This window comes from Maylandia zebra, linkage group LG3 (genome assembly GCF_041146795.1).
Source record: "Maylandia zebra isolate NMK-2024a linkage group LG3, Mzebra_GT3a, whole genome shotgun sequence".
Lineage (NCBI taxonomy): Eukaryota > Metazoa > Chordata > Actinopteri > Cichliformes > Cichlidae > Maylandia > Maylandia zebra.
In genome coordinates this window covers 27,003,485-27,027,294 of record NC_135169.1, presented here as the reverse complement: position 1 = coordinate 27,027,294, position 23,810 = coordinate 27,003,485, and the positions used below count along the sequence as shown (strand labels likewise).

The 23,810-nt window shown below is 39.3% G+C and overlaps 1 protein-coding gene across 1 annotated transcript in view; it reads left to right on the top strand.

The window, feature by feature from the left end:
* Window positions 1-23,810, top strand: part of tnfsf10l (TNF superfamily member 10, like) — a 76,498-nt gene that overhangs the window by 13,047 nt on the left and 39,641 nt on the right. The window contains exon 2 of the mRNA XM_004573754.4: window positions 16,596-16,745. Coding sequence (XP_004573811.1) covers window positions 16,596-16,745 — 150 coding nt within the window. The remainder of the gene's footprint in view (window positions 1-16,595; window positions 16,746-23,810) is intronic.

The window sequence follows — 23,810 nt, the reverse complement described above, 5'->3', positions numbered from 1 at the left end:
AGAGGGAGTTTATCAAAGGTATTAGGGTTCACTGTGTGGCAATCTTGGACACCCATTGGCCTCAAGGAACCTTTTGGTACTTCCAGTTTCACCAGAAAATATCTGGACTAAAACTTCCTGTTTTGTGTTGTTGTCACTGTTTATGAAAGTTGATGCATTTCTCCATAGGGACTGTTACTTGCATGCAACCAATGCGTAACTGGTCACTACTAACAGATATGTACTGGGACCACAGACAGAATGCAAATAAAACCAGAAATCTACCATTGACATAGAGATTAATCATAAGAAGATTACCTATATCTTTAACAGTCTAGTCCTCACTGATAAGCTTAACTCCCAACCCTCATCTTCTCACGTAAAGGAAGGTTTTTAGTTGTCAGCAAGAGCTGGAGTAACTTCACCATCTTGCTTTGGATTCCAGGAAGCAGCATAATAGTAGCAAAGAATCACATCAGTTCACATGTCGAACAGGTTTTGGGAGTTGGCAAATTCTCGAGTTGGCAGCTTTAATCTTCTCATGGGGTGTTCAAGGTGTTTCTCAACAGACTGCACAAATACACAATGATTGGCTTTAACTGAATGGAGGAATTGGAGCGCATTGACAAATAGCAGCCGCGGAATAGGTTTTAAGTAGTGCCACGCTGGTGAAGCTTTGTATTGCAAGTCATACAAAAGATCTCAAGTGGTCTGGTTTTATTTAATAATGCCAGGCTGATTCAGTTCACGGCTAAAATGAACAACACGTTGAAAAGAAATTCTGAAGAGAACGTGTCGGAGCTGTGCTCTTGTAAGCAAAGTGCAAATGTACTGCACTTGTAGTGAAATCATGAAAGCTCTCAAGTAAGAAATCTGAGTATATTTCAAGGATCTGAAGCCTAAGGTCAGTCATGGTTTTAGCGACAGCTCCTGATAGCCTTTGACCTAGCAAGCAGGGAAATAAAGCAGACAGGATTTACTCAGTTATCCAGTGCTATAATGTTACATCTAGCAAATGTTTAAACTGTTCTCTGCAGGGGAGAATTTACTTTGGGAATTCTTCTGTCAAGATTTAAATAACTGCAATGTGTGCCAATTTGCTTTCTGTCCCCAAAAGTGTCCACAGTGTGGTATCGGAAACACGTTTATGTCTCCACAACATAGGTACTATAAGGACACACAAACAAACTGCACCATCCAAGTAGTAGAGTTTTGTATACGACAGTGTAGCCAGAGCGGTCTGTGAGGTCAACTGTGTGTTTATTGTGGCGGCTGGTAACACTAACAGCTACTCATGTCTGAACAGTAGCTTCGTAGGCAGGCAGTCATCTATGCATGAAAACAAAAACACAGAAATGGTGGCAATGCATTTTTACCACCAGGAATTCAGTTGAGATGTTTTCAAAGTCATTCAAAGAAGGGACACAAAAACTAACTTACTGATGAGGAAGTATTCATTAAGTACTAAGTAACTAAAGAACAACTGCTAACACAAATACAAACTAAAAACATAGCAAGAAGGGCTTCTTGGGGTTATTGTATATTACAAGAATAGTTACCCCTTTAGTGAAACTAAAGGTTTAGATTAGGACCAATCAGCAACACCTAAGTAAGAAAGTGTAAATGAATTTACTAAAGTTTGTAATACAATTTGCTCTGAAAGAGAGGTCACATTACTTCTGTGTTAGTAGCCCTACTTTCTCTCCGTGGACAACATTTAAAGCCTTAAATGATTTTACTCCTGCTTATTTGGTACATATGTTGGATATGTACACTTCCTTAATGACTAATTAATGATTCATTAATATTAGAATTTCAATTGTTTTTCTGTAAATAGTAACTACCGAAAGACTTGCTGTTGCTAATGTGTTCCTCATTTGTTCTTCAAGGGCTAATAATGTTTTTCCGAGGGTTGGTAAAAGTTGTCTAATCCTAAATAATTTTAATTAAAATAGTCATGGAAACAAATTTAGTGCCACTTTTTCTCTCTACTATTATTTAATTCATTTTGAGAATTAGGGCTATAGCGTGTTCACATCACTCCCATCTTATATTCTTTACATTGGCTCCCAATAGAGTTTAGAATTCGCTTTAAAATTCTTGTTTTAACATACAGAGCACTAAATGGCCAGGCTCCAGATTACTTATCCAAGCTTCTTATAAAATACACTGCTGCTCGTCATCTCCGCTCACAGACTCAGAGTCTCTTAGTTGTTCCCCGTACACGATTGAAGACAAAAGGGGACAGAGCCTTTCAGTCTGTTGCACCAAGGCTGTGGAACAGTTTACCACTACATTTATGTTTGCTTGACTCTGTGGATTCTTTTAAAAAACAGTTAAAAACTCTTCTGTTCAAACAAGCCTTTTGTTGATCTACATATTTTATATTTTTTACATCATTTACATTTGATCTTTTACATTGTTTATAATGTCTATTGATTTTATTGTTTATTTTAATATTTTAATATTTGTGTACAGCGCTTTGTGATTGTCTGTCTGTGAAAAGCGCTTAATAAATAAAGTTTACTTACTTACTAAGTTTACTATATGAAAGGAAAATGCACTTCTAACACAAAACCCTAAGATAACTCAGACTTTCCATGCTTTTTCCTTCTTGTGGAGCCGCCTGGACATCAGTAGAGAAAACACATCAGCTACAATTTGTACCATTATAGTAACACTTGCATAGACTCCTCTTGAATCTTACTTGCTCAGCACCTCTACACAAAAACACATTTAACTTAACACCCTTGCCCACACATGGTGGACTTGCCCACCCAGAAGCATCTACAGGACCCCACAGCAGCATTCTGACCCACTCTGGTTCCCATAGTGACATTTTCCCCACACTTGCTGTGTATTATTTGGTCTAACAGCTGCTTTTAACTGGTCGTATTGCGCACAGTTTTAGCATTCTGTTCACTTTGATTTTTCCCAAGTATGATTCATGATGGGACGGTACAGTAGTATAACATCTAATCTATAATTTGGGTTTTACTGCATACAACAGAAATGTTAAGTGGTTCTTTGGAAGAACTACAGCTAAACAGTTTAGGGTTACTTCAGGTAAAAGTATACATGTGGGCTGCTAATGATATCCAGCTGTTTGTCTGATTGAAACTGGTTGTCCCCACAACCAGTACACACATGTCAGCTGGTGCTTTCCCACATCGGGGCTTGTGTGTTCAAATATCTACACAGACTGTGTCATGAGTCTAAACAGATCAATATAAATGAATCTTTTAAAAAAGTAGAATGAAAATCATCTTTGTAGTAGTTCTTCTAACACAAAGCTCATTACGTTCAAAGACAACAAAAACCAACCAACAAACAAAAATATCTTCAAACATTCGAACCAACAGTTAAGCAGAAACTGAGATTTTTAATGTTGCTTTTGAAACACTAGATTATAGTCAGCAGGAAAGTTGTTCCACAGGAAAAATAAAATAATCCACTCGATGACCTGGATTTTAAATAGTGAGTTAGATGGACATATGCCAAGGGGCCGGAGCATTAAGTGCTTTATGCGCTATTAAATGGATTTTAAAAGTATTTTTATTTCTGTAATTTACTGACAGGACTTAAATTGTGAAGTATCCGGTTTAAATTAGGTTTAAATAGCACAGGTGCTAACTTGTCTTGTATACACCATTTTCTAGCGTGTGCTGAAATGCACCAAATCCTTTGCGAGAATCTCCATGCTGATCAGAATAAACATTTTTTTGCTTTCGCTGAGACTCGACTCGACTTTCATATCAGGCATAATTAACACATTTACTGTAAGTGTTTCTGTTGTCATTTGTGCACAGGTGCCTGAACCAGAAAGTCCTGATCTCTTCTCTTCCTCGGCTTCGCTTTTGTCACAATGTCTTTTTCCCTTTCTTTCTTCTCGGAAAGATGATGAAGAAACAGAAACTTAACCCTTGTAACCAAATCAAGCAGCAAAACCAACTTAGATAACGCAGCTCGCATAACCATAGCCTTGCATTACAATAGGCCCTGTGTCCTTATCACAACTAATCTTAACAGCTCTTTCTTTCTTTTTTTAGTTAAACAGCAATATTCTCAATTGTTTTACTAACAAGGAAGTTAAAAAAGAAAAAGGGGACACAGCCAGAAGAACAGCATGCAGGTCCGCCCTGCTTTTGTATGTCTTTAAACTTTATTTAAACTGGAGGTACTCCAAAACAGCAAAGCTGACAAAGAAAGGTCATAGTTCCACACGCTAAAGCTGGGAGTGGCGTTCTGCGTTCTCGATGGGGGTTGCGTACACTGTCACGCATATTGGCAGGGAAAGGCGTGCATGAATGCATACGCCCGAATGCACAGAGATGCATGCATACATTTGTATTGTAGCCGGCAGGTAAACTAATGATCAATAAATATGTCAAAGGCCTCAAAAAACATACTTGCTAGATAAACAGAACAGATAAGTCATCCAAACGCACATACGGGAAACCAATAAGAGCAGAAGGAAGTAACTGCCTGCGCCTGATGTCATTAATGCCTGCAAGCAGAAGCAGCCCGTCTTCTGGATAGAATTAAGAAAGAAGCAGCTATAGCCTTATTGACATCTTCCAAGCATGTATAAAATCCAGACTCTTTGTGATTTAAAGCTCAAAGAGAAACCTTTGACTTAACAGTGGGAGACGAGCTTGTTCAATTGTGTATTTATGGGCTTTTATTGGTGCAATTCATCTCTTGAATATTTATCGAATCAGATTAGGTGAAGTTTCTCTGAACATGTGTGCTGTCTTTTGTTAAAATCATGTTCGCACATGGTTACCTTCAATTTGTCTTGATTTGGAGGAAATGATCTAGTTCCTGAGTGGATCTGGCTGCGGCTGAGTATCTTTTCTCACCAGGAAACTCTGCAATAAAACACTCATTGTTTGAATGTAGCGATATATCCATCCGCGCTATACCTGCTTTTATTCTGGAGAAACTGTGGGCAGCTGGAGTCTGTCCTGGGCGCCAGCGGGGTACATATAGACAGAGAGAAAACCACATGCTTCTCATGGTCAAATTCAAAGGGAACCTGGAGAAACTGCACGGCTACAGGGTGCACTGGCAAAACACAGCCACCCGTGAACCCAGAATAGTCTTGCTGTGAGGCAATGACTGTGCTGTGCATTGCAAAGCACTGCACCACCTGTAGTAACATCTTCTGAAGCAATTATACACATGCAATGTAGCCCTGAAATGTTCTTGACATTACTTGATGTATGTGAGAACCAGTTTAACTGGACATAACACAGTCTTTAACCAACCAGCTTCCTAGTACAAAATCTGTGTGAAGTCCCACGTAAGAAAAGAAAAGGTCACTGTGTGAATTCAGTGACAGAGCAGACAAACAAGTGTTTCCAGTAGTGAGAACACATCTGGAGCAGATTTCGGACACTGATGTAACCTGAGTGACATTGTCCGAAGTTCCTTTCTGAATAAGTAGCACTGTGCCTGAATATTTGACGATTCGACAATTTGTTTTTTGGCATTTTTACCCAATACCCAACAGCAATCATGATATTTCAGTTCACATAGTAACTCTGCCACAAGATTCAATAACTTTTCATAGCTTTTTGTGACATTTTTTTTTAGACAAAACCATCCAGGACTCTGTTATACTCATGTCACATGGATCTGTGTACTCTTAACTTGTCTTTGAAGGCTCACTATTATTCTCACAGAGCCTGACTTGTTCTTTGATTGTGATTAAAAATCAAGATTTTTCAGGACCTCCCTGATTAATTTATAAAATTGCCCTTTTGGCTGCAATCAGTGGAGCTTTTTGTGTAGGAGCTAGCGGCTAAATACACACTCATTAAAGGCAAATAAGCAGAAATCGAACTTCAGAAAGATCAGAGTCAGAGAGACGTCACGGTGAAGCAAAGGTTGTTCTAAATTGGGGAAGATTATGGCAACAGCGTGATTGAAATTTAATGCAGAAGAAATTTAGGCAAAGCCGTGTGATCCGTTAAACCGATAATGGCTTTTACATAGTATTTGCGGCTCATAATGAAAGCGCTTTCAGTGCTGCACTAGGGCGACGGGGTCAGCTAAATGGCACCGAAAACGCGGTGTGAAATGGCAATATTTCCTTATCACAGGGCATGAGTGGCGATCTTGTTATTTGAACTCTTCTTCTGTTTATTCATGTCATCAAAAAAATTGTTTTGAAAAATATGGTCTCGACCTTGACAGAGTCCGCTCATCTTTACATTTTAAGGCACCTGCTGCTGCTGTCTGGGGGAAATTTGCAAAGACCAAACACTGACTCCCAAATAATGACTGGCATGTCACTGCAAAACAAGCGAGTCACCGAGATGGGGAAGAGGATGTAGAGTTTACAAGTCGAGGATTGGTTTTCGTGGTTTTTAATCACTTCCATGCCAGAACTGGCACTTCCTCATGTTTTCTGATAAACAGTGAATCAAGTTCTTTTGGTCACAGTGGGACCTGAAGGACGAAAGAAGATAGCTGCCTTCCCTGAAGTTAGTTCAGCCTGAGGTTTTTCTTTTTCCTGTTTACTCCATTGATCGTTGCCAAACCGTTACTCATAGTGGATTGCTGTGTCGTTGGGTTTCTTTCTATAATGTTTTAGAGTGTTTAAGATGTTGTTGTAATTTGGATTGGTTGGAAATAAATCTTATGCCACCAATAGTCAGAATTTTAAATGATGATTGCAAATGTAGTTGCATGTTGATGCACACTTTTTTCAGTTTATCTTCTTTAAAAATGTCGGCATTTCTCCAAGACTTTCCCGGGTTGGTTACTCTCCTGAAGCAAACTGATGTTGGCATGTGAGACCCGGCTGGGACTCATGTGGTTGCATGAACCCATGTTAAAAATGGTGGTTTCTGCTCCCCGGTGCTCTAATGATTGTGTCTTTGGCTCGAGTTTTCAAAATACTCCCCTGGAAGCTGTTTTGTATTTTGTGCTGCAATCTGGCAGGCCTCATGTGGGGGAGTGTCGGCCTTTTCTCTCCAGACAAAAACTTGGCCCGCACATTGGAGTGAGGTAGAAACTCGCAGTTTACTTCACTATTTACAATGAAAGCAGCCTATATTTTTATTTTCCCTCGTAAATACCATTTGTGCCTTATTGGCAATCAAGAGCTCCTTAGCAAAAAGATCCTGGTGTTTAACGTGATGGATTGCTGAAAAAATGGCCGGCCATTAAACGTGTAACGGACAACGCTGTCGAATAAATCAGTGTCAGCACCACCCTGGCTGCCTGCCAGATACAGCAGATAGTGAAGCTTGCACACAGTGTGCTAATAAACCTGCAGACACGCATGCCTTTAGACTGAAAACCGTCTCAAACCTATCTGTTAAATATAAAACTGCTCTTTCCCACCCATGCACAAATAACCAGAAGCTTGTACACCGATGCAAACACATGACTACATTCACTGCAGCTTTTAACGATTGCTCTGGGCCTTTTACTTAACAAAGGAAAGTGAGTAGTGGATGAAGAGTCAGACTCTCTTGCCAAAGGCTCATCTTTACAGTGAGCTGGGTGTTGCTTAAGTGCCGAAGTAATAAATCACCACAACGCCTACAATACTCCAGTGTTTATGACTGTATAGACTTTCTCTAAATTAGTTAAACGTGTACTTTTCTGAAGGTGTCACAACCTCCAGAAACATACGTGCTAATCATAGGTCTGAAGTATGTAAAAGCTATTAAAGCTAAAACATGTTGCCTGTTTTTTGCAGCATTTACAGATATCCCTTAGTTTCTCATGTTATTGATTTTCGTGTGCGTGACTGACCTGCTGTTTCATTGAACTTTATTGTTTCAGTGTGGTATGGTGTTCTTGTTTAGCTGTTTGTATTCAAGGAGGCGGCTTATTTCATTTTCCTTTGCATAAACCAAACAGTGGAAAGTGACATAGCCATTACTTCCAGTTTACCAAACAGCTGTGGTTGCAGTTGCTAGAAACAGTTTGGATGAGGTAGAAACAGATTTCACAGCTGTGATAAGCTCTTTCTTTCTTGAGGTTCATCCTAGCTGTGGAAACGGCTTTTTGTATAGTTAGCTATTCAGCAAGACGAAATCATAGTGTATCTTAATACTGCCAAAACAGGATACAGGCTACACTGTGAAGTGACATAAAAGAGATTTTTAAAGTTGATAAATTTACTGTTCAAACATTTTGAACGTGCGTCAGTTAAATAATAACCGAATGCACAGTTTCACTCAAAACTTTCCCTCTGGCATCTTATATGATTAAAAAAAAGAATATTTTCTTTTATCTAATGTGAAATGATTGTTTAGGCATTTTTGTGAGTGGCAAGAAAATGATTGATGGAAGCATTGTCAATTAGAGCCCACCGATATATCAGCTGAAACTAGCTATTCACCAATATATCAGTCTTGGCATTTATAATGGCCATGACTTGTAAGACTAAACCAAGTTTATTTTTTAAAAGCATGGTCGTGTTACATGTTGTAACACGTGTTGCCAACAGTGGACAAACTGTGTAACATCAGCACCCATAAAATGGCTAAAGGGCATTTTCCATATTTTCTTTACTTTTTAATGTTTTTATGTATCTATATCGATACATCAGCAGATTGCTAATACTGGATGAGCAGGACGGGCTCTGCCTCTATACCTCACCTGTTGAGGCAAGCAACCATACCCCGAAGGTTACTGTAGGAGCCTTGGTTCACTTCTGCTTCAGAGCATTTCCTTCAGAGGCATTCACGAATGGTCTTCAAATTTGACATACAGTTTAATGAACCAGTGAAAGGCTTTTTTTTCTCCAAGTTACTACTTTCTTGTGTACTGTTGCTACTGATTCTCCTTCTGCCTAAAGACACGGATCGATTTGATGGTAATTTGTAGTGATACCATGTAGATTGCTCCCTAAAAACTAGACTCTTCCCTCCCACAGCCACGGGCTGGGGTGTAACTAAACATGATGAAGCTCGTTCCACCGTGTTGCACACTCAGTATGTTTTATTTGACTCCCGCACTCGTGTGTCTCCCTGCCGCTGTTTTTGGATGAAGTGATTTATGTGCAGTGCCACTGTGAGTGAGGCCTCAGCGGTTATTTCACCCTGCTCTCTGTCTTCCTCTACGTTCATCTTGCAATGCACACACACAGACACACACACTCTTGGATCGAGACCTCTGGCCTGCTGGATTTGAGTTACGTGGTTGCCTTCTCCTCTTCCTAATCCCCTAAAATGAGAGTTGTGGACTGCCAAAGAACTCCCAGACACACACATACACAGTGAAACACAAAATTGTAGCTTGGTTTCCAAGTGGCCCTCTGAGATATTCTTTTCAGGCTTTGGTGTCCCACCGAGGGCCAAGCATACACACAAACGGTCATGCACATAGACACACATTCACTCAACTGCACATATGCACACACACACAGATGTACATGCACACACACAAAAACTCTCACACAGGGGAGGAAACAGTGAAGCATTGTTTGCTACTTCCTGAGAGAGCCGGCATCAGGATCACAGGAGCTCTGTCAGCCTCTCTCTGAAGCCCAGGCATCTAATTGAGTATGGACAGCCATGAGAGACCACATGTCTTTTGGCTAAGCACGCTTAAAAAGCGCATAGATCACTCATAAATGCATGTGTTTGTGTGTGTGATTTTCCACTCGTTGCAGCGAGGATCAGTTCCAAAGGCAGACCAATGGGGAGTGTATCCCAGTTTAGCTCTTGTGTCTGGAGAACAGTAGTTCGCCATCAATTATTCAAGTTCAGGTTCAGCAGTAAAATAACTTTTTGACAGGCTGAGAAATGTTTTCTTTTTTCCTGTCTTTGTTTTTAAGCAGTCTGCTGCTGTACCACAAAACTGGCAAGAAAAAAATATGATTTGGATGTTGGTGTGCAGAGATATTAGTCAAGCTACAGAGTCGTTACATAACTTGTGCTTTATTACATTTTAAAGGGAAAAGTGTAGTTGCACCATGTCAATACAGTTGTCAGTACAGTATACATTTCTACTGAGTTACCAGTCTTAGATATGAGATGCGAGCAATGATTACTATGCCATCTAATTTTAATTTTGGATTGTGCACTCATCCCAGGGCATCTACTGAGGTTTAAAATATACTCCAATATATTCTCTATACTACAACCACAGGCCTGAGGGACAGAATGGAGGGTTTTAAAGGGTCCTGAAGTGGTGTCTATGTACGACAAGTCGTGCATTTCAAAAATTTGTCAACAGGACCAGAACGAGCATTATCTGGTGGTGCAATATTTAGCAGAGCAAAAAGTCTGTGTTTCTGTGTCTTTGTGTTTGACTCACAAGGACAATTAATCTTCGCTTGACTCATAATTCTAAACTGATCATACATACATAGAACTGTCCCAAAGTCTTGAGCCACCCCTCACTTCTTTATATTTTGGTTGGAAAATGGGAAATACATGCAGTGATTTATTACTTGGTAATACAGTATATAGGACACAAACAGAGCTTGTATAATTCCAACAACCTTCAAAGTCAGTATTTGGCATGACTACCTTTATTATTTAACACAGCCTGAACTCTCTTAGTCAACATATCTTGTAATTTCTTTAAGTAGTCTTCAGGAATAGTTCTCCAGGCTTTCTAAAAGACATTCAGAGTTGTTCTTTGGATGTTGTCTGCCTTTAGATGATCCCACACTGGTTTAATAATGTTGAGGTCTGGGCTCTGGGGAGGCTAATTCATGACTGATAGTGTTTCATTGTGTGTTTTTCTATCCACGTCGGTTTGTGTAGGAGTGTGTTTGGGATCGCTGTCGTGCTGAAAAATTAGGCTGCTGCCAATCCAAAGCTTCCAGATGGTATTGCAAGTTGGATTAAAATCTGATGGTACTTTTTGGCATTCACAGTTCCATAAATTTAGACAAGGTCTCTAACACCACATGTAGCCTCAAACCATGACACGGCCACCACCATGTTTTACAGATGGCTGTATACACTCATGGTTGTACCTAAATTAAAATGACTGAAAATGGAGCTGGAGAATTATTGCTCTCTTTAAAACTGTGGAAGCGACATATGAAGAAATGATGGGTGGCTCAGAAGTTTTGCAGAGTACTGAAAATTCCAGTATATTCAACTTAATTGATGGTAGATTATTTTTTGCCCAATGTCCTCGACTAAACTACCTAACAATTCAAAAAAATCACCAGCCTTGCCATTTTATCACAAAAACAAGCAGCAGTTACAACACACACACACACTCAGAAAAAAAGACTCCATCTGACCATTTGCGCACAGGAAAATGATTTTTTAATTGCTCCATTAAAATCTTCAAAGTCAGTTTTGATATGGTTTTGATGTACTAAGTGTGTGACACTGGAAACCACAGTTCATGTTGTGTCTGATAACAACAGTTAAAGCTGGTTTGTTTTAGTCGTCAGAGTAATTGTTTTCTAACTTTAGCTGCCAAACTGTAATCACAATAGAAGCACAGGGTCCAACGCACTGCAAGTACGTTTTGGAAAGACAATGATAATGAACCCATTTTTCTGTTTTTCTACAAACTTCTGCCAAAGAGTTTAGCCAGATGTTTCATCTCTTAGTCCTCTTAGCAAGGCTGCCTGAGGGTGCATTACATCACCATGTAACCTGGATTAACAAAATATATTTTTTATGATCCAAATATATTAAAATTAATCTTCATCGCAGTTTTCAAATGTTTTGCGGAGAAAAAAAATGGATATGTCGCGATGCAACAACTGTCAGGGGTCTTTCCAAGGAAAACAACATCTACAGACTCTCATATCTATTTTTCTTTTCTTTTGACAAGCTAGCCAACATTATACAGTTATATTTGAGCAAGTTTAACAACACAGTTGAGAGTTACAAAAGATTTTTGCATGTTGCAAATGCTTTTAGCTTTTGTTGGTTTGGATTGGGCTGCGGAGGGGGCCCGATGGACTCATTGCTTAGGAGCCAAGGGAAGGATAAATGATTGATGTCAATACACTGAGAAAATACTTTGCTCAGGGGATAAGTGCAGCAAGACCAGAATTTAAGACTGTTTGTGTAAAATATATCATATGGCTTCAGAGAAAATTAAAGTGTGCGTTCATAAAATAATAACAGCAAAACTGCAAAGCAGATTACATGCTATCAATAAGATTAGAAACCCTCTTTAGACCATTGTTTAAGAATTAAAAGTAATTAAGTCTTTGTCAGAAGACATTTCTGCAAATTGTAAAGAAGTAATTCTGTCCTCTCACCAGCTTATTGATTTGTTCTTGTCGAATCACAGGGGTGTAACTTATTCCTGAAATGATAGCTAATAAAGGCAGTTTTGCAATTTAGGGGTTTTGGCAAAGAGGATTCAGGAACTGGCTGACAAACTGCTGTCAGTGGAGAAGTCAGGATGGATGAGGGGAGGGACCTCTTCATAATGCTCATGCTTAAAAACCTGTGGAGCCGTTCCAGATGGATGTTCTCAGGGCATGGTAATGATGTAGGGGCTGATTCCTCCATCTCTAGAGGCCTGCATGTCCACACTGGCCTACAGGAAAAAAAACACACTCACATTTTCTTTGCTTTTCCAACAGCTTTACTAAATCAAAAGGATTTTGAGTTCTGGAAATGACCGATGCAATCGCTTAAATGAAGAGTTCGTTTTAATATTATGGTTTCAAAATGAGTAAATGAAAGACAAACTGCCAACCAACAGATCGGAAGAATATGGTTTACACGGACAGATCAGACAATTAGATTAAGTATTTATGGAAAGATCATCCAGGGGAACCAAACATGGAAAGCAAGAAAGGCTGTGCTTGGCTCTGTGGTGGTGCTGGCTCCCAGCTGAAGCCAGACACCAGCCAGCTTTTGCATTGTAATCATGAGAGCTACAGCACGAAGACTCTAAATAAATGTGACAAAATTTGTTCCTCCAACCCATCTCTCAGTTGGGACTGGAAGTCATTGGGTTGTTTGTTCAAACAATGATCTTTTAGTCATATTGCACAGCATTGGGCAAAAATCAGCAATGTTGGTTTGCTAGCTGGTCAATCCACTATTGGTCAGGTTGGTCTTCACTAATGTGTCTGAACAATTTTGTAGAGACAGCCAACATTAGCCAATGTTTCAAAGGTTTTATTCCACACATCTGCATCACCTACTGAACGTGTAGGTATCAGTCAGGTCGGACAGGTTGTTTTTTCCTGTACACTGGGGAAATTAAAGTACCCTAAACAAAGTATCATAGCTTGCATTTCCAAGACTTCTGTAAGGTCCCTTAGATCTAAGTGGCTAAAATTTTGTTAACAATTTTCTTTTTTTTCTGACTGCAGAGATTTGTCTGTGGAGAGGTATTTATTATTTATACATAACAGAATTCCAGCTGAGGTAGTCAAACCTTCAGTGGATGGTTCATATTGTCCTGCAATTTCATTGTATGTGTACAACCGAAAACCATCCATCAATCCATCTTTTTCCAGTTTCCCAATTCTGGGTCAATTACCCAATGCCAATTGACACAGAATCAGAAGAAAATGATCACAAATTAAGAAAAGCATATGCAATCATAATTGGAGGTACATACAGTGGTAAATTGATGGTAAGTTGTAAGTGCAATTTAAATACCTTTAGGTTATTTCACATTCAGTTAGTTTACTGCAAATTACAATTTGTTTCTTTTTAAATATTCAAAGGTTTAGTCCTAATTAGTGATGATGTCATCATTTCTCCACTGAGAGGACGTAGGATGTTTTTTTCACACTTAACTTACTATTAGTTTAAATTCAGAAACAAATAAGTGCATTAACTTTGTGATAATGTTTCTGTGGAAGCTCAGTTTGGCCTCTGGCCTCGTTTCCATCCACTAATGGAGCAGAAAGATTACTTCTAATCCTGTTTTTAGCTCTATGCAGTGATGTGCATGGGCTTTATCTCTTCACTAACATGGACAAGACTGTTTCCCATAATAGATCAAACACTCCCTACCGGCCCTGTCAAAACTTAATGGACACACATGCTTGCGTGCAAACACACTTGCAAAGCATGGTCTGTAAAATCTTTTATTTTTATATACAAAGGAACTCCTTAATAGCAATTAAATCCTTCAACCAGATCCACCAAAGCAGGGAGTGTGTTTTGGCAAAGGCGCCAGAAAGAAACGCAACTCACTTTCATTCTGTTTCGTGTGCTGAGTGAGCTCAGATCCACTCATGCATGTGTGAAACTCCCTATCACTTCTGCTGTCATCACTCCTCGCAATGCACGGGGTGTCTCTGCCCATACTCCACTGTCAGCAGTTTTTGTTGGGATGTATCCTGCTTGTATTCGGATGATCTAAAATGACCTGCTGTGCTTCCTTTTCTCTCATCGCAATGGTGAAAAACAATAGAGAGTAGATAGATGAGTGAGTTTAAGTCACTTCTCAAAGAAAGACGTTTTTGAGCCAAGTCTTCAAGAGTGACGCCAACAGTCACAAATGACCCTTAAAGTTTCACAAAACGCTTAAAATGAGCGTGTACTCTAATTAACTCAGCGGTATGTAATTTTGTGTGCGATTAAGTTTAACCTCATCACATGCAGAGAATACCATTAAATGCCATTAAGTTAAAGGATTTGCACATTTTTACCCTCTGCAGGTTTAAACAAGGAATACGTGGGACTTTTTTGGTAGCTATTTTAAGAAGACCTTTTATGCATTTCCTTATTTTCTGCCTCATATATATACTAGTACAGCTCTCAAATAACAGGGCCAGCATATAAAATTAATTCCTGCGAGCCACAAGCACCTACTTGAGGCTGCTCAGTTTCATATAGTATAATATATAAATAAAAAGCTGTACAGATAATCTTAAAATGCTGAATTAGACAAAATGTGGCTACTTTGAAAGAGTTTGTTCTGTAGAGCTACAACTTAAATAAAAACCTTGTAGATCTATGTGATAACTTCAGATGTCGACTTGTTTTTTACAGGAGAAACAGTCAAGTTGCAAATGCTCTCCCTAACAGTAATGTATCCAGTGAAGACTCAACTTTCCATTAGATATTTTGTCTTCTTGTCCTTCTCCCAAAAAGCTGTCGGGTTCATGCTTGTGTTGCTACTGACACCGTCTTATATGAAACACAGGTTTTTGGGTCATGCAAAGGTCAGATAGGTCAAGAAAACCTTTTTGTCAGCTTTGCACATTTTGTAAATTTGACTGTAATGGATAATAAGAGCCTCTCAAAGTTGACCTCAAACTAGACATAGACTTGTAACTGGAATGTGTACCAACTGGAACCGCTGACATGTGTGTCTAATTAGACTCATTGGGATTTGTCCTTGAATAGAAGTGAAGTCATTAGAGACGTGAGTCATCTTTTGTCAGGGCTGGGCAGCAATGTTGAGATGTGGCCCCGGTGGTCTTTCCCGTAAGGGTTCTGTCCTTCTCACTTGGTTTGAATTAAATTGCCCACACAGTCGCAGGAAAGGGAGACAGACGTTTGCATCAGCATGAGCTGGTGTGGGAAAAGAAAAGGCAGGGGATGGAAAAGAACACAGAGGAAGAAAAGGGGTTTCATTAGAAAATGGAGGTCAAGCAGAAAGAAATTAATAAAAATACAGAGGAGGGTTGAAGGAGGGCAGGACTGTAATCTCTCTCCTCATCAGTGCTTGTTACAGAGTCATTAACAGGGCTTTCAGATCGTGATGCCGACAACCTCCCTGAAAGATATCCACACACGGATACACACACTTACACATCTGTGTGCATAACTCCAAAGCTAGAGCACCGTAGACAATCTGGTTCCCAAAGATGTTTTATTTGACCCATGCTGCCTAAAATTACATGAAAACATTTCTTATTTGGGATGGAAGTCGCTGCCAAACAGGAGGCGTAGCAAAACAAACAATTTCCCCTCTGCCCACTGAGGAATTGTTGATTCAATTGTCTCTTATTAGACTCCATATGTGTGTATGTCTGCACACATGGCAAGAAATGTTCACACTAGGAAAAACCCTTTACTAAGTGTTGTTGCATAAGTACCTGCATTTCAGTGGTGCACCTGTGCCAAAATATTCTCGTTACGTTTGGTCTCAGCCTACAAATCAACCCGAGACGAATGCCATTTCCCCCCCAAACACTTAAAAAAATGCACAAATTCTAAAATAATCCTCAAATTATTATTTTATCCTAGTTGTTATTGCTTCTGATTGACTTTTATTTACTTAAACCTGCTTATATCAGTTATTTCCATCCTTGAAAACCTGCAGAAAGGTTTGGTGCCTCAAGATAATGTTGCAGAAAAAAATAGCAGAAATTAGAAACACGTGCTCAAGGAAACTGACAGCACATGAGCTGATGCTCTGAAAATGCTGACAGAGTGATGATACACAAGAGTATGACTAACTGACGTGCATAAATATCAAGAGTAAAGGGAAAGAATAAATCAATTTAAGGATGTTTATGGACCCATGTAAGCGATCAGAAATGATTAATAAGACTTGATTTTGGGATAGTTATTGTGGAAACAGTTGTGATAACGATTGTCTTCTAGCTACTGACAAATATTATATGATACGCTGGATCTTTGGGTTCCGCATCTCACGAGGATCAATTTGCATCAAGAATTACTGTCATTTAACAGTCGTTTAACTTTCTCTGTTTTTGTCTCATGTTTGTCCTATAGGTGCGTAGCCAGGGAGTGACAGAGGAGTTAAAATGCCTGAGTTTACTAAATGCTCTGGATAAGGACCAGGACATCCCAGATCAGCTAGCCCAGCTCTTTGGCGAACCCTGCATCAAACTGGCCGAAGGCATCAAAGCTTACATCTCCAAGGTAAGAGATGGAAGGAAAGGAACATTACATTTACCATGCATCAACCAAATGAATAACAATATTATTAAGCAAAACATGTTTAATAAATTGATTTAAAAGATTTAATTGCCTCTCGTATTAGGGCATTGTTTTTAGTTTTAATACAGCCTTCAACATTGTAGGTCTATTAGTTTTCCAGTGCCGATATTATCTTGAAATAATAGCTTCACACACACTGACGTAAAACTGCCTCAGTTTGCATTCTTCCATTAATACAAATCCAAAAAGTGCACTGTGTGCAATACTTAGCTATGTAGCATGTATTTTGGCAGAGTAGTGTTGTCTTAAATCAAAAAAGATTGAATGATAAGTGCAATGTTTGACAGTGACTCAACCTAACTACTGCGTGTATCTCACAATTGCAATTTGTCAAACACCTGAACAAACACAACACTAGTTCTTTTACATTAACCCTCTGCAACCCAATAAACTTCTAATAGAAAATTCCAGATTCACAAGAATTCTGAAAGAAACTGGAAATCTGATTGTCACTTCAAACACCTAAATATATATATAACAAAAACTACTGGAAGCTATCACAAATAGCTTTTTCAAACCATATCTGACCACGTAAGATTTGTGCCTTTGTATGTACATCATCTGAGTTTTTCTTTAATAAAGAGTTTGATTAAATTCTAATATCAAATGAGAGTTAATTGGCTAATTGCCCAAGTCTGACAGTGTTAGATCCACTTCAAATAAAGTTCCAGTCACTGGTGTTAGCAAACACTAGCTAAGACCAGAAGCAATAAACAAACTGTTGCAGAAACCTTTCTGTTGTCAACAGCTGTTATTGTGGTACAGAGTACAGACGGTAAAGACTGCAATGAAAACTGCATGAACCCAAGTAATGCCACAATATGTTAAAAGTTCATATTTAAAAAATATATATACTCTTGAATGCTAGCCAGTTAGCATTAACTTAGCTAACTAGCAAACATCATTGTGATGGCCCTTTTATTCTGAAATTGATTAATACGTCCCTTACTACAGGCTGCGTCCCACTATGCTTCAAACAAGCTGTAGTTCAGCCTCTTCTTAAAAAACAAAACCTGGACCCAACTGTTCTGTCTAATTACAGGCCCATCTCAAAGCTTCCTTTTCTATCTAAAGTTTTGGAGAAAGTGGTCTATCTACAGTTGCAGGCACACCTCGATTCTAATATGATCTCAGAAAAATTTCAATCTGGTTTTAAATCATTACATAGCACTGAGACAGCACTTTTAAGGATTTTTAACGATATTCTCTTAACTATGGATTCTGGCAGCCCTGCTGCCCTTTTACTGTTGGACTTGTCAGCAGCTTTTGACACGGTTGACCACGACATCCTGTTATCACGGCTAGAATCACATGCTGGCCTAAAAGGATCTGCCCTTCAGTGGTTTCGCTCCTACTTGACAGAAAGGTTCTTTTATGTCAATATGGGCCCCCACAACTCCAAATTAGCTCCTCTTAAATACGGCGTTCCTCAAGGCTCTATTTTGGGTCCCGCCCTCTTCGCACTCTATTTGCTGCCATTGGGCTCCATCTTCTCGCGGTACAGCATTTCATTTCATTGCTTTGCGGATGATCTACAGATTTATCTACCTTTAAAATCAGGATCAGATCAACCGCAGCTCTTATTACGCTGCCTTGACGACGTTAAACAGTGGTTATCATTAAATTTTTTACAGCTAAACGAAAACAAAACTGAGGTTGTCATTTTTGGCAATTTCAATCATATCGACAGCACGTTGGGTACCCTCTCCTCGTATTGTAAAACACATGTAAAAAACCTCGGAGTTTACATTGATGGTTCTTTTAAATTGAATAAGCAGGTGAGTGCAGTAGTTCAGTCCTGTTTTTTTCAGCTAAGACAGCTAGCCAGGATAAAGCCATACCTTCCGGCTGACGTCTTCGAGCGTATCATCCACCTTTTTCTTACTTGCAGATTGGACTACTGCAATTCATTGTATTATGGCCTAGATCATGCCACCATCCTTCGCCTTCAGATGGTTCAAAATGCTGCTGCTCGCCTGCTAACCGGTACCAAACGGAGAGAGCATATAACCCCAATTTTAGCCTCTTTACACTGGCTCCCTGTCCCCTACAGGATCCAATTTAAACTCTTACTTTTTGTTTTTAAGTCACTCAACGCCCGAGCCCCCCCCTACTTGTCAGAGCTCCTCTCTGCCTATGCTCCAGGAAAACCCACGAGATCTAGTTCAAAACTATTGTTGTCCATTCCACGGACTAACCTCAAATCTCGTGGTGATAGATCCTTCTCTGTGGCAGGTCCCAGACTTTGGAATAGTCTCCCCTTTAATATTAGATCTGCTCAAACTCTTGAGCAATTTAAATCTTTACTAAAGACACACTTTTACGCTCTGGCTTTTAACACATTATGACCCAAGCATTTTGGATTTATCTGAATTAGTTAGTATTGTTTCAATTCTTCTATTTTATTGTTTCTATTGTTATTATTGTATTACACTGTAGTTTTTAATTTTATTGTTATTGTTAAGCACTTTGTGCAGCATCGGCTGTTGGAAATGTGCTATATAAATAAATCTGACCTTGACCTTGACCTTGACATCACCAACATGACGTGCACACTCTTAATGTGCTTAATATAAGACTAGATATCTTTTTGAATATGCACTCATGTGCTTAAGAAGGGCAAGTACAGAAGTAGAAGGTTTGAGATACACTTAACATGTTATAAAATTGATTTCAAGAATGCTAATTTAGTCAATGGCTATTGTGTATGTCTGGTACTTTGTATAAAAAAACCCAACAACGAACAAAAGTTAGAATGTAGTATTGCTCATTCAAGAAAAAATATTGCAAATATACTTTTTGTAGACTGGATGGTACATTAAATGCATCTTTACCAGCTAATACTCATCCAGTACTTTTCTGAATGATTATCTTTATATCCCATTAAGTTAACTGATGAAATCCAGATTTGAATTTTTAAAGCCCTCAACTAAAAGTTTTTAATGTTGCCACTAATGATGTGAGCCCAGACAACTCCGCTGACCCTGGGTTAAAGACCAGATGGAGCCTGGTTTCAGCATGAAGGAATCTGCACAGTTACAGTGAATTTAGAAACATCTGCAGTGACTGATGCAGAACTGGAACTCTGGCTGGAAGTAATTGGGTGTATTTGTCATTATAATAGAAAAAAAACTTCAGCTCCAAGGGAGAATCACTCAATCATCAGATAACTATATATGTGTATAGGACATGTGAGTTGAATTAAGAGGAATGGACAGTTTGTAAAGATACCATCCAAGGTTTTTGTCTGAAATATACACAATGTCCCACAGCATCTGACAGCAGTCCACTAATATACAGTATGTGTAGTAAATGGCTAAATGGCTTTTACTGAGTGACAAGTTTCAATGGCCTAATAGCTGTATCCAGAACAGATTATTTAAATAAACCAATCGTATGTGTGGCTCTTGTGAAAGCTTTCCGACTCTAAACTTTTTTCATGGTTTAATTGGAACTCATTGGTTGTTCATTGTACTCTCTATTACTGAAAATGGCAGGATGTTTTGCCATTCTTTCAATTTTACTTCATGGTCTTGGCTTTGTGGTCAAGTGTACCCTTTCAACAAAAAAATAAAGAAAGAATACCATATCAGTCATATAAATGTCTTGGAAACCCAGATGTTTATGATGGATTAAGTGAAAGGGAATCATTATTAGTACTAGAAATGAGAGCGCTGTAAGTAAAACACCTAATTTTTCTAAGTTTGTGCTCAACAGTCAGAATCCCTGCATGTTTTTTTTTATAGTTTGGCTTATTTTCTTTGATTCTGTGGCAAATTTATTGATAGTATTAGTAGAGATGAACCTTTGACCCAACAGACTGTCAGGTGTTTATAGAGTCATGCAGTCATCACAACACCAGTCAATAATTGACTGCATCAGGTGTGCCACTGGAGCCTTAATCCATTTATAATCTAACACCGCTGTTTTGCTAGACGTTACCATATGTAACCTCTATCTTACGCAATTCTGTACTTGTCAACACAAGCTTGATTTGAAAAGCTTGATTTGCAAATGTGTTTTTTTTTTTGCATGTGTTTGCCTGCCAAATGTTTGGTTTAAACCTGTTTGGCCTTTATCATTGTAATCTGTAAAACTGCTCTCTTAAAGCACTTGGGCCAGTCAAACAAATGTGGGCAGTGACTTGCAGGCAAGATTCTTCATGCAGGGTTGTTACAAATTCTTGTGTTACTGAAAAAATTGTGGATTTTGTGCAATGCCTGATGGATTTTGTGCAAAGCTTGCATTCTCTGGTCATCATTTCGAAGTTGTAAAATGATGTTCTTTTGTTTGCAGATTGAAGAAAGGTGTGTTGTTTTTTTTCTTTTCCTGGACCCACAGCTCAGGCACTAGAGGGTTTGTTTATAGAACTGATAAAACTTTGTGGGAAGTCTTCATCTCTTTCAACCATATTCAGATTTTAAAATGTGGTCTTCCTTGACATTGACTTATTAGAAGTGATTATACAATTGTAGTTTTATATTTTAACGATGAAAAAAACTCTCAGTTTGTTTGCCTGCAAGCTTCTCCTACATGATCAAGAGTTGAGCAACCAAAGCTGGCACACAAGTTCATTTTAGGCCCCTAAGGGTTCTGTGGAGCAGGGAAATTATTTTACTGCTATTGTTAAATAATAAATATAATCTGCAGCATGGATATTGCATTCAGGGGTTGAACAGTGTGTGTCTTTCAGAAAGGCTAAAAGTCACAGGCTGACAGGAAACAGGCTTGCAGAGAGTTTGCAGAAGCAGGAAGTTATTTTGAGCAGCAGGCTAAGACGAGGCTTTAACAATGTAACAGATAGCTTTAAGAAGGCCTTAAGATGTTTATGATGATGTTAATTTTGTATTTCAGATGCAGTTATAACTATTTTATACACAATGCATATCTGTGCTTATTAAAGAGTTGGAGCTCGGTCAATTAATTGGGGGTTGGAAGCTTTGTTCGGCGCGATGTCCGGACAATCTATTGTGCAAGTGACTTGGAGCCATAGAAGGAATTGCAGTACATGCTTACAAAACACTTATATATCAGGTCATTTTATATTAAGGTTTTAGTAGAGGTTCTTGGTTAAAACATTTATTTAGTAGAAGACATACATATAGTCTCAGTGAGCCACTGGTCTGGTGAAAGGTCAGAAGTGCAACAGGTGAATTGAGAAAGAGCATTTGAGGACGAGACACAGACAGTTAGTAGGTGAAGAGGTGACACAAAGAGCATGTGAGGTCAACATACACACACACATGAGTTAGATTTATTTAGAGGAGAGATTAGTCATGTCTCGGTAAGAAAGAGGAACAATTCACTTTAAGACAAGAACGGAAAGTACCAGCCATGAAAATAGAAGATGATCTTCTGGGTTAAAAGTCATTGTGGTGTTGATCTGATCTATGTATAAAATGTATCTGTGACGCATGAAGGGGCGTCAGTAAATCAAACCCTGATGCTATAAAATATCTGTTCATGCTTTGATTAAGTCGGAGATCACTTGCTGTCGGCGTACAGAGTGTTCTTCCCACACGTGTGTAGTCATTAAAATCATTGTTTGACCAAGACCTTCTGGACCAAGGGTGGTTTGTACTCTCCTTCCTCAATTTTGAACCTTAACAGTTCTTATCTTTATCAGATATTAAGACAGCATCATGTTTCCTAGCAACCAACAGGCTAAAGTTAACAATTTCTTTGCTTATGCACCTAAAAGACCATGGAAAAGCTTAGTATCATTTCGTTTCATGGCAGTAACTTGTCATTTATATTCACAACATATGAATTCTATTTACAAAATATTGAATTATGCTTAATATGATATGACGTCATTGTTTTGCCTAACAACGACCTAACGACAGACTAACGTGACATGCCAGAAAATACTGCTGCATTCACATGTGCTAGTTTGTGAAAAACCTCACACGTGTCATGAATCATGCTTTTTTTTCTACACTAAAGCATTAAAACTACTGAAGGGTGAAATGAAAAACATTGACCAGATGGGAAACCTTGCATACTGACAGCTATGTAGATGTTACTTTGACATACACCACCCACCTAAATATTGGTGGAGACCTAGTACACTGTGACATTTCAAGTGAACTCCCCGATGGCACTGGTCTCAAGCCACAGTACAATGCATCCTGCTGCGATCTGATGCACTGACCCTGCTACAAACTACCCAGACCCCATCCTGAGTTGTGCCAAAACAAGCCAAAGATCGAAACCCTCAAACCACAGGGCCCAAAGTAGCTGCTGCTAACCTTCTGGCATTGGATGCCCCAGGACACACCGGAATGTCATATGTTTATACCCCAATGAATATGATCTGTTTTTTTGACACAAGAGGGGGGGGGGGGGGGGGGGCTGCACAGTATTTGTCCAGTAGTTTTCCCACATGCCAGTCGACCACATCGACTGGCATGTGGTTTCCTTGGGGCTCAGAGGTCCAAACTTGGCCACCGCATAAGCAATGTAGACCACCAATGTAAGCCCGCAATACAATTACCCACACAACATCCCTGCTGTAGGTAAACAAATTGCAGCTGACACACATTAACGTCACACTCGTCTCAGTGCATATGTTGAATCAGCTTCAACATACCAGTGACTCCAGAGAGCCCTTCGAGAATCCCACCACTGCTCTCACACACACACACACACACACACACACACACACACACACACACACACACACACACACACACACACACACAGTCATTCATAAACCCACTAACCCACTCCACTGATATAAGTCCTCCTCTTGCAGACATTGCCAACAGGACTTTTCCCCTCAGTCTGAATGTCTGGACGCTCACAGCAGTATATCTTCAGCCCCCTTAGTTCCTGTTGCCCCCACTCAAAATCTCTTTTTGTGTCTGGCTTACATTCTACCTTTTTTTTTTTAACCTCTTCACCCCCTCCTCTCTCTCTGCTCTACTTGTATGAAACAATCAGAGAGTGCTGCTCCATGCCCCTGTGGTCCTCAGTGGACGGGAA